At 37.2% G+C, this 14,966-nt stretch overlaps 1 protein-coding gene across 1 annotated transcript in view; it reads left to right on the forward strand.

Annotated features, from left to right (window-relative positions):
• FMN2 (formin 2) overlaps window positions 1-14,966 on the forward strand; it is a 238,261-nt gene that overhangs the window by 95,511 nt on the left and 127,784 nt on the right. Inside the window, exon 7 of the mRNA XM_075064186.1 lies at window positions 7,286-7,373. Within this exon, the coding sequence (XP_074920287.1) occupies window positions 7,286-7,373 (88 nt within the window). The remainder of the gene's footprint in view (window positions 1-7,285; window positions 7,374-14,966) is intronic.

Raw genomic sequence — 14,966 nt, forward strand, 5'->3', positions numbered from 1 at the left:
ACTTGAAGGTTTAATGCAATGGTATTTGATGGTTTCATACAATCACAGTTAAATGTGACATCTATTATCAGTGACATTTATATAAAACTTGTTCATTTTATGTCAAATCATGGTTTTTATATCTGAGTGTATGTTATCTCTGATTTAATTTAATTTTGTTCTTCGCACTCCAAAATCCTGTGAAATTAGAAAAGTGATTTTGCTTTGTATGAACAGAGCAGAATCAAATGTAGATTACTCTTTATAGCTATTTTAGCTCTCAAGTGCTGACTTCAGTAAAACATAAAGGGTTTTAATAACCAAACTGAACAGTTATAACTGGAAAGACACATAGTGAGTGAATAAATTGAGTAAAAGGCACAATCTTTATAGATCCTCTTCTGTTACCACATACCTTCTACTTAGAAAGGCCCTAAAGCTTTTTCTCTCTGTCAGGCGAGACGACATCTGTTTTTAGATGGATATAAGTAAGATCTCTCATTTGAGATCATAGCAGTTTTTCCCCTTTGCTTTTCCACGTTCCTTTGTCAATCTCCCTGAAGTTCAGAGATAATTTCTAATAAAGTAACTTCAGAATGAGCATAATTTTTAACAAATTGAGGCATGCAATGGTGCATTCAAAATGAATGAGGAAATGTATGCCTATTTTGTGTGTACAATGACTAAGATTGATTGTACCAGTTAGGTAAACACACGTGCAAATGGCCTGGTAAGAGAAGTTTGAAAATTGTGGATTTTATACCAAATTTTTACAAGTGTATGTTTGAAGAAAGACTATATTGTACCTTATGAAAGTCAATGGGATTATGCTCCTAACTCACTTAGAAACTTTTAAAATCCCCCTATAGTTTCCTAAATACGGACTGGAGAGCCTAACCTGAGTTACCCCTTTTTGAAAATCATAGCTGTGGTCCTCAAGGAATAATGAGGGGAAAAAAGCCAGTTGTTGTGGATAACAATGAGCTAAAATGGCAGAGATGCTCAGATCTGGCGGTTTGTGGGTGAGCCCTGTGTTTTGTTTTAAAATCAGGGAGTTGAAACATTTCTATGTATTTCCCTCTGCGCTTTTAAAATTTGAATCCATGATTGTTTCTAATTAGAGGAACATTTTAGTCTATTGTTCTGTCTCCTCCTGTTGAAGAACATGATGCTTATTTTACTTATTACTTTGTATCTGAATCTAAACAATCTGAGTAATTTTTCATCTAATGTCATAACAGCGAGTCATTAACTAGAGCAGCAATCTATTATTAGAGGATTACCTCTGTAACAACACATGAGTGGTATTTGTTTCAACCAGCAACATATAAATTTATGCTATTTTAATGGTAAAACTGTGTGAAAGAATATGAACAATTCTTATACATAGAGTTGAAAGCTTATAACTTATGAAAGCTGAATAGTGAGGAAGGTGGGAAAGAATGAAAGATAAGCTAAAAGAGTTAGCCCTGACCTAATTTTCAAACAAAAGTTGCAGCATTATGAAGTAGTCATATAAGGCTGGCTAGCAGTTTGCATTAAAGGTATTTTGCTAATTTATACCGTGTGACAACAGCTGGTGGATGGTACTTTTATAGAGGTGTATGGTGAGGGGAGTTTTGAAATTTCTAGTTTGTATTGATGTAACGGAGAATCTTGAATTGAAGAATGGAGCAGAGCTGACTGGATCGGAGGTCCTAGTCAAGAAAGATATATTAATTTGGGGTTCAAAGCACACTTATACAGAGCCTAACCAGAACCAACCTTCCCTGGAGCATTAGACTTTAGTCTGGTCAGCATGACTGAAGGTACTAGTGGCCCTCATGTGACATGGGTGGCTTTGTTAAACACTTGGGGCAATGCACACTACTTTTTAAGACTAGTAGAAAATGTTGGGGATCTCGCTTTATCACAGCATCGCCGCCACTTTTTCCCTTACCCTAACACTGTCAATACAAACTAGAGATTGGGTCTGAATATTTACTGGGATGATGATGATAAAATGTCATCCTCAAGTCTGTGAGGAGGGTGTAACAAGTGACAGAAGACATGGGGGCTTCAATACACTGTTGTAGCCATTCTTTACAATTGGAATAGACTGGAGTCTATCTAAGAGAAGTTGGCATCTGACTCATCACAAATTTCTTCAACTTGTTCCAAAGGCCCCTTCTCCTGACCCAGATTCATTGCCACCAAAAGTATGTAAATAAATAACCCATTTGACCAGTGCAGTAAAACAGCCCCAAAATAACAGCTATTGATTACATGCAGTTCAGTCAACTCACTTAGCCAATGCATCTTCAGAGTCAATGAACATGGTCATTGGCTGTTAGTATTTAGCCAGCTCCAGTGCATTTTATTGAATGCTGGAGCTGTAACACTCTACTCCTTGCTTCCCCTCCTTAAGAGCAAAGGAATTTTCCAGATTGTCCAGTGTTGGATATTTTTGGCTATAGCAGCCATAAGTGGCTTCCTATGCTAAAAACGTTGCAGCAAGACTGTGAAGCTACCAGCACCAATGTCCTTCCTGATAAGTATTTTACTCCAGCCTTACTTTTAGGATTGCCTTAACTCCTTTCTATTGTAAAGAAGCCACTGGATCTCCTCAGTCCCTTAATGTAATGATAGATCTTGAGTCTTTATAGGAAACATGCAAAATTCCATTTGGTATTGTTTTTAGGGACCTATACACTTCCACCAGAAATTTGTTACCCTTAGACTGTTAATAATAAAGTGTGTCTACATTGTAACTAAAAATTTGCAGCTGGCCTGTGCCAGCTGGCTCGGGCTTGTGGGGCTTTTGCTAAGGGGCTGTTCAAGTGTGGTGTAGATGTTCAGGCCTGGGTTGAAGCCTCATTACCCAAGTCACTAGCCACAGGTCTAATTGCAGTGTAGACCCCAAAAGGCTTTAGTTCCAGCCCAGTGAAGGGGATACAGGCTGATTAGTGCTTTATTGCTGTGATCTGGTCTTTTAAGTTCTTGTTTGGAAACTTAAGGTTTTTGCATATTCCATACAAATCTTATAATGGATTCTAGGTTTTGTACAGTTGAGTTGCATGTGAGTGATTTATTTTTTGTTTAAGTATTAATTGGTAGTTTTCTTTACCAGCAAGAACCATGGGACACTTTTGGTTAATATTAACAGTTAAAATATGAACCAGAAGGTGAAAATTCTTACAAAACTCTTCTGCATTAACTAAATATTATTCTGGGGAAAGGGAATCTTCATATATTTGTTTCAGACTATTATTATCTAACATCCTGCATTGTATTACTGTTCCCTAAATGTATCTTTGAATATTATTGCTTCTGTTGTTCCAATCAGAAACAAATTTGATGTGTAGTTTTGTTTACTGGTCAACAGCAAGGACCACTCAACAGTCAGAAGCTTTGTTTTAGACATTAATGTGCTGATATTATCTGTAGGTTCCTTTTTTTTCTTTTTTTAATTTATTGAAAGAAGCATTCCAGATTACACAATAAAAAAGTTATATATTGTGTGTAAGGTGCTTAGATTTTAGAGAGATTTGATTAGCAACCTTTTATTGTTTCTCCTTTTAACAGTGACACTAGCCTGTAGCCCAGGGGTGGGCAAACTTTTTGGCCTGAGGGTCACCTCAGGGTTCTGAAACTGTGTGGAAGGCCAGATGTAGTGTATTAAATTGCTCCCCGTAGGAATGTGCTACTTATGGTGTACTATTGACGGTCTGCCTGCCAGTCCTGGTGCTCCGTAAATAGTGTGTTACTATGTGGAGCAATTTAATACACTACACCTGGCGGCTCTCGCAGCTGGTGGCACTGCAAGCTGGGGCTGCAGGGGAGGGAGGACAGCAGGGGATGGGTCAGAGGCTAGCTTCCCCGGCTGGGAGCTCAAGGGCTGGGCAGGACAGTCCTGTGGGCCATGGTTTGCCCACCTCTGCTGTAGCCAGTAGGCCTAGATTGCTCAGTGAATGATTTTATTGTAAATTGTGGGAATTACTTTAGGCACATATGCTAATATTCATATTTTGTTAATTAGTATTGTATTGTTACAGCCACTGTATTGGAGGAAACATTGAAAGAAAAAGGAAATAGGAAACTTCAGTATTCATGCAATTTTCCATGGATTGAATGAAAACTCAAGTTAAGATGTGTATAAAAATCAAAATGAAATAACCTACTTTTTAAAATGTAACTAGCTAAAAAGTGGCAATTACTATATCACAACCTTCTTTTCAATCACTTTTCTATACACTTTGTTCGCAGGCCCAGAAGTGATAGATCTTACTCTTCACTTCGATGTTTCTTTGTACACACTTCTTATAACTCAGAATTTTGGCCGCAGAGGTCCAAAATATTCCTAGTTCACATCTTATAAGTAGGCAATTTCTTTCCCTATTTGTTACAGTGAAAAGTTATGATACTCAATAAACACTAATTGTTCTTTCATTAGTTCACTCTGTAACAAGTTCCTGAGCTTTGACCTAGTTTACTTTCAATTTCTTTATCCTTTTGTTTTGTTTTTTTAGACTATTTCTTCCTAAAGTGTTTCCACTTACATTTTCATTAGTTCAGTTTCCTGTTTGGGGCAATTATCTTGCCTTCTGAAGATACTGGTTCAAAGGGAACACAAGAAGGACCTCTTTCCTCTCTAGCTGACCGCAGCAGGCTTAGTCTGTCACAATTATACTCCTGTGGGATGCTCTACTCTTGGGATTCAAAGCAGTGGAAAATACTTCAGTTTTACCGCATCACCAGAGTTCAGTTAATTTCTGTTAATATATATATATATATATATATAATTTTTAAAGTGAAACGTCTAAAGATTTATTAGTTAACATAGGAGGGGACTTCCTACTCCTGGAAGGAAGAGTGCTGCGGTCTATAGCAAAATGCTTCATGGTTTTTCCAGTACTGCACAAACTTTGGAGACATATAAGTGACAACTGTATAATAATGCTCTTTCTCTGTGTAATTGCTTGCTTCACTCATGACGCCAAGATTTCTGTTGGAGGCAATATAGTGGCTGGAAAGATTGAAGCCAAAGCCTGATGACCAAGAGTTGTTTTATTTTGTAGACAGACAGAGATGGTCTTAAATACGTTGTTAGTTACAATTAATAGCTTCTCTCCACTGCAAGAAAACCCTTACAGATTATTTCTCTGTCTAGATTTGTCTTAAGGGGTTCAGGTCCACCTGAGATTTAGAAGTTCTAGTTTGAAAGAGAGAGAGTACTATGAGCTCCTTCGGTGGAAGATCCAGATTAATTAATTGTTTTTCTTACTTATGAGTCCGAGTCCTATCCTTTAATTCTGAAATCTGCATTTGACATCCATGTTCAGTAGCTTTTTCAGTCCATTTGATTTTTATGTTTTGAGATTCCTTAATGATTTTTGTCAAATTCTATCTTGAGTTTAGGGTTGTATTTTGTTTAAATTTATAAGCAAAATTTAACACATTTGGTTTCTGGCTTGCTACTTTTTCAGTTCATCAGCAAGATACAGTATTTTCATTTCACTGGCTAATTAGAAGGGAGGTGTAGAGAAAGCAAGACAAAATATAAGCTGACACAGTGAAGACTAACTTTTATGAGACAATATAAGAAGCTAGGCTGCAAAAGCCTGACTCTCTGGGAGTTCCTCTAACTTCCTTATTCTAGCCAGACTATCCACTAAATTCTAAGTCATGATCTTGTATTTCCCATTGGCCACTCTTTATACATCAAACTAAAAACCTATATTCAGTTGTATGAAATCCTGAAGGAATCAGACTTAGTAGTGGTCTGATGGAAATCACCTTGTGTACCTTTATACTTGCCTAGATATAAATCAACTTTTTCACTAGATTAATTCAGTTATCAGTTGTACTCTTTCAGATGTTGAGAGAAATCTTTTTCCAAGTGAGACTGGATGATTCGGCCATTTGGGCAGCATCCTCCAGCTAATAAAACCTAAACAGTGACTTCAAAATGTCCATAATTCTTTTTTTTAATTATTCAACATTAAATGTGGTTTTGTTTTTTTTCTGTGTATTAAACATTATTTACTGCTCAGCAATGCTGACTAGAATAGTTTGATTTTTTTAACCACCTGTCATGTATCAATTAGCTGTTGTTATTTTAATGTTTTATAACTTTGATCTGCCAGTGTGTTTCCCCTCAAAATCTAGGAACATAATTGCAGCTACAATTTTTGTCTTAAAACCTTTGTACGACAATGAATTAAGATTATTTATTTTCTATGAATGCTCCAATTTAATTAAAAATATAAACTCCATCAACTGTTTCTGATAATTGTTAAGGAGTCTGTTGCTTCTGGAAATTGGACTTTTACTGGCTTTAATTACATATGACTTTTCAAGAACACTTGAAACTTAATGGCCTGTAGAGAGAAAAGTCTGTCTTTTGTCCCTTATATGGCCTGTGAGAAAGAAGTAGTCTCAGTCAAAAAGTAATTGGCATATACTTCTCAGACTATGAAGCAAATTGCTTTACACAGAAAACTCTCTTATCTAGGACCACATCATTTGCCTGATAAGAAATCTCTCCTGGAGCTACTCTCTGTATGTTTTGTAAAACTGGAATGAGAAGCAAGAAAGAGGCCACTATGCTTAAAGCTATCTGGAAGCTAGTCTGTAAATTAATTGTTGCTTTTGGGTTTACAGAGCCAACACATGATAGGTACTTATATGTATGCAGCTAATTTTAACTCGCAGCTACTCAAACAAGTAGTTTTGAGGTTCTGATGTAGCGTTCATAACATACTTTGAGACCTTTTGTGTTCCCTAAAAGTGATCAAAGAGCATCTCAATATGTACATGGTTATTTTGCTTTTAAATATCATTCATATTGGCCACTACTGCATCAAACATTCAAAGAAAATATGACATTCTCACAATTTTAGCTTATATTAAAGCTGGAAATCATTGTGTGGTTTTGGAAACCAAACACGTTCCAAAACACAGTTGGAAACTTTTTATATGACAGCCTGCTTTATAAGACAATAACATCAGTGTGAAGATGGAAGTGCATATCCTAATGGAGGGTGAAATTGTAGCTTCATTGAAATCAATGACAGTTTTTTACATTGAATTCAAGAGGACCAGGATTTCACCCAGATTATCTGGCTGTCTACACTTGTCATGGCTTACACAGAAAAAGTACATTTTGCATAGCATGAATAACAGCACATTACTAGCTGTTTTATCCAATTAAACAAGTACAGTATAAGGTACCTTGCATTTCTTGGATTCATAACTAGCAATGCAAAATATTTTGTAAATCCTGGCTGCTGAGTGCAAGTTAATAAATATTTCTTTTCTTGGCCAGGTTGTCAAGTTGTTAAGCAACAAAAGATCTCAGGCAGTTGGAATACTAATGTCCAGTCTTCATTTAGATATGAAAGACATCCAGCACGGTAAGTACAATAAACTTTTATTAAGTAAGGCATTTCAATAAAAATATTTTTTTCTAAAAGCCAGAAGGTACTTGATGCCAGTGTGTAACCCATTTGATTAGTGTTACATAATTGCCATGCATTATATTCAGGGTTGCCCTGTTCATTCAAAGCCTTGCAATTTACATTATTTCACTTGGGTTCTGTCAGATTCATGAAATCGAGTGTCTTTGGCTCCAGTCTATATGAAGAGATGTATTGTTGAGTCTAACTCAGTTAGCATAATTGGAAACCTTGAAACATTGCGACTTCCATTTTATTTATTTGCTGTGTAAAATCACACCTATGTTTAGTATTAGAATATCACATATAGAATTCTTAGTTGCTCTATCTTCAAGAATGTTATAAAGAGCAATATTTTAGTGAGATTGAAATATTTTTCACATTTATACTCGGATGGCAGAAAAGAGGAGTTATTTATATTCAGTGTGTCCTTTATGCTTCCCAGGGCCTTTGAATAGATTTAAAGCAGACTGAACTGTCCTGTGAACTGCCAGCCTACCTATTAAATAAATATGGTTTCAAGTATAGTGCAGACTTAATAAATCATGAAAACATTTTTCTAGCTTTCTAGCCTACATCTTTACAGACGTGAATTCCATTTGCTGTGCTTAGATTATTTTGTGGAATAATTCATATTTAGAACAAATTTTACTGTGTTCTGTCAGCTAGTGAGTAACTTTTAATCACAATTTTATTTTTTATTAAATTGTTTTGATGGTTACTAGACTTCCTCAAGCTGAAACGTTTAGGATGGTAGTCATAGAAAAAGGCGCCAGTACTGGCGCCAAGAAATACTTGGTATTTCTAGAGCTGGCAGATGTAGTTCAGTTAAATCATTGAGTGAAATCTGAAAACAATGATATGGTCCTTTCCTTCAGTCAAATATTCAACTTGGTTTGAGTAAATAATGAGAACCTTATGAACAAAGGAGTCCGCCTAACATCTGTGTCTGTGGTAAAGCCAACACGAGTTCATTGAAAATTTGCTTGCTTAACATGCAATACTAACAATAACATGGCATGAATGTCTGTAGTTGAAGGGGTCAAACAATATTATGCTTAACCTTTATCCTATTAGAATGTTAAGTATATAGGATCATCTGTTGTACAAGTTGCACACTATTTGTATATTCCCCTTCAATAGCTGTTAGTTTAAAACAAAAAATCTTTGCTAAAGCACAGTTCACTATTGTCCGTATTTACTTGTTGTCTGAAATATGACTGAAATTGTGAAATAGAGGCAACACTTTTCTATTAGGGAAGCTTTTGGAAAATAATTCAAAGAGCCCATCACTTGGTGGTTAACATAGTTTTGGAGGCAGGAAAGAAGCACTGACTGGGCTGAGCAAGGCAGATGATGTGCTACAAAATGACACAAGATCAAGCATGCCTCTCGTCAGTCCAAACCAGCCTTCTCCCTATTTCCATTTGACTTGCACCCGGGCATTTCCCCCCTCTTCCTTTCCAGACATCCCATGCACATTTTCCAGTGTGGGCAGAGGCACCTCCTCAGACCCGCTCAGTTTGCTGATCCTGGATTTTGATGTTGGGTAGTCAGGGTGGGCGTCCTTAGTACTAATGCTATTGGGGAGGAAGGTTCTATTACACTTGTCTTCCTCCTCCTTTGACTCAGGACCAGCTGTCTCAACACTGGGCCTACAAGCAGCTTCTCCTGCTGCCAGCCATTGGAGAACATGGAAACAGAAGCCAACTGTCTGTAAACGTCCTGTGTTTTGGCCTGGATTTCACTTTCACTCTCCTGAGAACTGCAGGCCAATCTGCTGGTTATATGATAACAGTAAACAACATCATCATGCAGTGTTGCCAGCTTTTGCGATTATATTGAGAGTCTTGTGGTACTTAGTGTTTTTCTTGAAGCTTCATCTTCTGGAATCAAATGATTGAGAAAATCTGAGTTTCTATTTATTTTTTTTAAATGAGTTTACCACCTTCATGATTACAGTGAAAACCTTGCAGATGTGAATAGAGGTGAACCCTAAAGGTTCAGAAGCCAGAAAGCAAATGATACATTTTGGGTGCTTATTTATTTAAATTTCACTATTGTTTGGGGCTGGTTTTGGATGTTTAAGGTTGGTAACACCGAAGAACCAATTTCTTCTAACTCTGAACAAGGAAGTTCATCACAGGCCGGTTGAGTGCCCCAGGCACCTCTGCAGGCTCCAAATTTCTGCTGATCTCACTTGGACCCTAACTGGGAGACTGAATCTCCTGGGGAAACAAGGAGACTGAAGCAGGAGGTGAGGATAAAACACTTCTAGTCTCTGTGGTCTTAGTGAGGTTGTTCCAGTTACAGCTGATACACCCTAGCTGAGATTATGAGGTGAAATTCTGGCCCTGTTGACGTCAATGGCAAACTCTTCTTGGCTTCAGAATTTTAACCCTAGGAGTAGTGATGCATTCTCACTATTTTTTTGTCAGACCTCACAGCATAGAGTCTGTGGGATGAGTGGAGGTTCCCTGTGTAGCTTGGGGATTTTGGACTGTGAGGGAAGGGGGAAGTGCCTGCAAGGCCGTAGAGCAAGGACTGGATGCAGCCTCTATGATCCCCCACCTCTCAGAGAGGATCAAAGGAGACTGAAACTGCCCTGGACGTGGTCTGTCTCCCTTGTCCCCAAAAGGAACTAGGGTTCTTGGTGCTGCCTTCTTCCTGTGGCTCCTGCAGACTCAGTGATATTGTTAATGGTAGTAACGTGGCATTTTCCATGGCTTGGCTGAGGCAGCACATTTCCCTCTTCCCCATGCCTCACCTCAGTGTCTGGGTTTCTCCCTCCTCCACCTGCCAAAATTTGTGATCTTAGACCCTCCCCACCCCAAATAATCAGGTTGTCAGTGAATGCTAATTATTAAATCATAGCCCGAAGACCCTAGCTTCACTTTCTGTTCATGCCTCGTTTAACTTGGACTTGAAGGCATGTAAATATCTAGTAGTAATATTTTTTACCAGCTTGTATAGCCTGACTATTACAGTAACAGAGAAACTGATGAGGGAGCAGGAGCAGAGAATTTAAATAACCTTTCAGTGAAAAATTGATAAAATATACAAATGGTGTATTTGCAGTATTTGCATAAATTCCAAATTTCTAGACCTTCATTCATAAATTATGCTGTTAGAATAAGGAAACCAGTAATATTTTTAATACTACACTTATGCTCTACTTTACTCTACTTTGCAGTCCATTCTGCTTGACTTTATGCTATAAATTTACAGAAACAGTGCATATAGCCTTACAGCCCTGAGTGCAATACCGGAATGCTTTTTTCTGAATTTCCTGGGTAGTCAGAACAAAATAATTGTCCCCACTTAAAGTCGGTTGTACTAAGCATTTCTTTATCTTGGTTCATTGGGTTATATCATACTCTGTACACGGATATTCCTTGTATTAAGTGTAAGGCATATCTGTTGAATGAGGAGGAAATGTTTATTACGTGCAAAAGCAACTTGTAAAGATTTTAAAAGTGAGCACTGTATATCTCAGCAAGAGAGAGAACCTTTCAGAGAGACACACTGTATCAGGATTCCTTCTTTTGACAACAAAACTCAAATGACGACTGTAGGAATTTAGATGAAAACTGGGATAACCATGAATTCAGATGACTAATTTGGGAGTGCAAGTTACAGGTACATGATTGTGGCTCATTTTAAATAATTTTAAAATAATTTAAAATGCCAGGCAAACTTTACACTTAACAATGTAATAGCTTTTGGAAATTGCATAATATTGGTAAAATATTTTCTTAAAACAAATCTTAATTCTACAGGACAGATTATGTTGAAAATTTCAATTAGTAATCATTTATGCTGTTTCTCCAACTATTGGTCTCTTTAATAGTTGAAGTCTGCTACTGTTTTCCGAGTTTGTGATTAGGTGACATTTCTTGCAAGCTTGCAGCAGCAGTAGTATACTGAGTTGTCTTTTTTGGTCAGGGGAACATAAGTGGCAGCTAATGAAATTGAGCTAGTCTGCTTCTTTCTTTGAATTGGATTCAGTAAGACACTTGCCCAAGTTCTGGTTGCTGTTTAGATATTTTTACAGCGTGGAAGGAATCCTTTTAATAAGCAGAACATATTTTTATTAAACCCTAATAGATCTTTCTAGTAGTGCTTTAAAGTTGTTGGGTTTTTTATAGATTTTAATTGCTAACAGATCTTCCAACTATCTATCATGTGTTGGCTAGTATTTTAAGAAATGTTGTTTTCTTTAATCCCAATGCCATTTTCTATATTGTTTGATGCTGCAGTACAAAAAGTAGTTCTTTTCTCATGATTTCTCTGGTTTCATGCATGTGCTTATTGACACCCAATCATTACAATCATCTATCAATTACCTGAAACACTTTAACCAGTCATTTTGCCTTTTTGGGGAGATGGGGTATGCCACTAATATCCTCTCTTCATTTTAGCCAGTATTATATTTCCACTGGAATCATGACTGTATTTGGCTTCAGGATTCAGCTGTTTGAGAGAGGCCAGTCAAGCACTTCTTATGATTTTTTTTCTTTTATATCTCAGATTTTCCTTTTTAGGTGTAATATGGTGATTTCAAGATGCATTTTGTTTTTTTTCCAAAAGATCAGAAATGCAAGCCTATTTAAACTGAGAGTTTATTACAATTTCAATTAGCAGTTTCTGTACTGAGTGATAAAGATCCTATTTGAAGGACAGCATAGTAATGGCTATGTTGAAAGTAAGATATTAGGGCTGATAGAAGAAATTTCAATGAAACATTTTCAAACAAATTTTAAGTTTTGACCAAATGAAAACTTTTTCTGTATTTGCTTTCGTCAAAAAGAAAAGAAATATAAAAAACAAAAAAAAGACAAAAAACAAAAAGGCAAAAAAAACCTCAAACTTTTTTTTTATTTTTGGCAAGATTTATTTTTTTGGTTTTCAGGTGAAAATAATAATTAAAGAAGTATTTTAATCCTGTTTTGTGGTGGTTCAAGTATCAGAACTGGTTCTATGGTAGTAATTGGGCATTGTCAGTCTGCTATTAAAGTGTTGTCCATTTCTGAAAAGAGATTCCATGTAATAATGGCATTGTGGGTATTCCATGATGTGTTTAGTAATTTCTCTGTCAGGTTTATTCATTGTACAGGTAAAACAATCTGTTATCCCTTAACTACTACCCTTTTAAACTTAACTCTAGAAGTTAGGCTGGATTTTTTCCTCGAACATTATCACAAATAATAAAGGTTTTGCAGAAAGAATTTATATCTGTGCAAACCCATTGCATTTAATTTAATTTTTTCACACACATAGTTGAAAGGAATGTAGTAATCTAAATCAGCTGCTGATGTACATGTATCTCTCAACCTGCAAAGGCCCAAATGTGAGATGCAATGTTTGACAAAGATGAAAAAATACATTCAGCAAACTTAAAAGCTAAGGGATCTATTCCTGTAGTGTAAATAACTTACTGTAGCTTCAGTTTCATAAGTCTTTATTTTTCAGTAATAAATGTGAAGGGTTCGAAAGTAGTAAAATGCGTATTTTATTAAACTCAGCAGAAATAATTAAAGTATTCATCTTCACCATGGCTCCGAATACATTCAGGGAGCAGATCTGTTAAATAAGAAGGTACCATTTTTATAAAGTCAATTTTGCAGCACAGAACCACCTTTTGAGCAAGAATATGTGTGGAATAGAAGGCATTTTATGGAGAGCCTAGTGCTGCATTTTTCTCTCCATCAAATGGAGACAGCAAAAATGTATAGATTGTATTTATAAAGCCAGAAAGGTATTACTATGATCATCTCGTCACCTCCCATTTAACACAGGCCATAGAACTCCCTTGAATTAATTCCTGTTTAAACTAAAGCCTATGTTTGTAGAAAAAAATATCCAATATTGATTTAAAAATTTCTATCACATGGAAGAATGATGTGAGATGAGAGAATCCATCAAAACCCTTGGTAAGTTGCTCCAATCATTACTTACCCTCCACTGTTGAAAATGTGCACTTCATTTGTCCAATTCAACTTCTAGCCATTAGATCTTGTTATAGAAAATGTGGAGGAAAGAGAAGGATGGCAGCTGTTTCTTTCTTTGAAAGGAACAATTTATGTTTCCTCTTGGTTTTTAAGCTTGTAGTAATTAACAGACGTTTTGGAGCGTGAGCTTTCGTGGGTGAATACCCACTTCGTCAGACGCAGGTAGTGGAAATTTCCAGGGGCAGGTATATATATGCTAGCAAGCAAGCTAGAGATAAAGTAGTTCAATCAGGAGGATAGGCCTGTTCTAGCAGTTGATGTGCAAACAAAGAGGAGAAACTGGTTCTTAATTGCAAGCCATTCACAATCTTTGTTTAGTTCTGAAGTGATGTGTCAAATTTGCAGAAGAACGGTAAAGCTCAGCAGTTTTCTTTGATCTGGTCCTGAAGTTTTTTGCTGCAGGATGGGCCACCTAAGATCGCTATGTGTGGCCAGGGAGGGTTGAAGTGCTCTCCACAGGTTTTTGTATATGCCATTCCTGATATCTGATTGTATCCTTTTATCCTTTTCCATAGACTGTCCAGTTTGCCATTACATAGCAGAGGGCATGTGCTATGATGGGCATTAACATTGTGGACATGCAGTGAATGAACCAGTGATGGTAGGCTGATCTTGGTAGTCCTGTGATGGTTGTCGCTGGTGTAATATGTGGGCAGACGATGGCATCGAGTTGTTGCATGGATTGGTTCCTGAGCTAGATTACTATGGACGGTGTGAGTGTGCTTGGTGAGATACGTTGCAGGTTGGCGGTGTCCTGGGGGCAAGATCGGCCGCCACCCAAGACCGTGAAAGTGTGATCATTGTCGCAGGATGGGTTGTAGATCCCTGATGATGCGTGGAGGGGTTTTAAGCTGGCTGATGTGATGGCCAGTGAGTCCGGTGGTTCCTTTCTTGGGTTTGATCTTGCAGTAGAGCTTGCAGGAGAGGCTGTGGACTAAATATAAAAAATCACTGCCTAATCTACAACACACAGACCACATTGTAGAGATTATGCCATACGTATCAAATAAACTAAACCAACCTTATCCATCCTATACCATGCAAACATGAAAACCACAAAAAAGAGCCTCCAACCTGGAACTTCATTATATAACCAAACTTCATAAAAACGACTTCACTAAAATAAAATAGAAGATCACAACACTCACTTCACCTCTCTACAAAAAAAAGACTTAACTTCTAAAACTCCTACCCACATTGGACACCAACCTAGTACCCCTAACCCACCACAATTCGTCAAACTATCCAACTACACACTCAGCCGACAAAAGTCTGTCCTAGCTCGGGACTCTCTGTCCTTCGGCACCCCCACCGACATATACATGTCTTGCATCTGAACCTACTTTCGCTTCTCCGACTCAAAGGAATACTTCCAGGACAACACTGAAGCATTGCACTATACACAAGGACCCTCCCACAACACACAATAAAAAACTCCACATGATCCCCTTGTCAAATACATCTGACTATACATGAATCTTCACCCCAGACTGCACATGAAAATCTGAAAAACACACCCCTATGTCCTCATTAACTAAGT

Source organism: Chelonoidis abingdonii, chromosome 3 (genome assembly GCF_003597395.2).
Source record: "Chelonoidis abingdonii isolate Lonesome George chromosome 3, CheloAbing_2.0, whole genome shotgun sequence".
NCBI lineage: Eukaryota > Metazoa > Chordata > Testudines > Testudinidae > Chelonoidis > Chelonoidis abingdonii.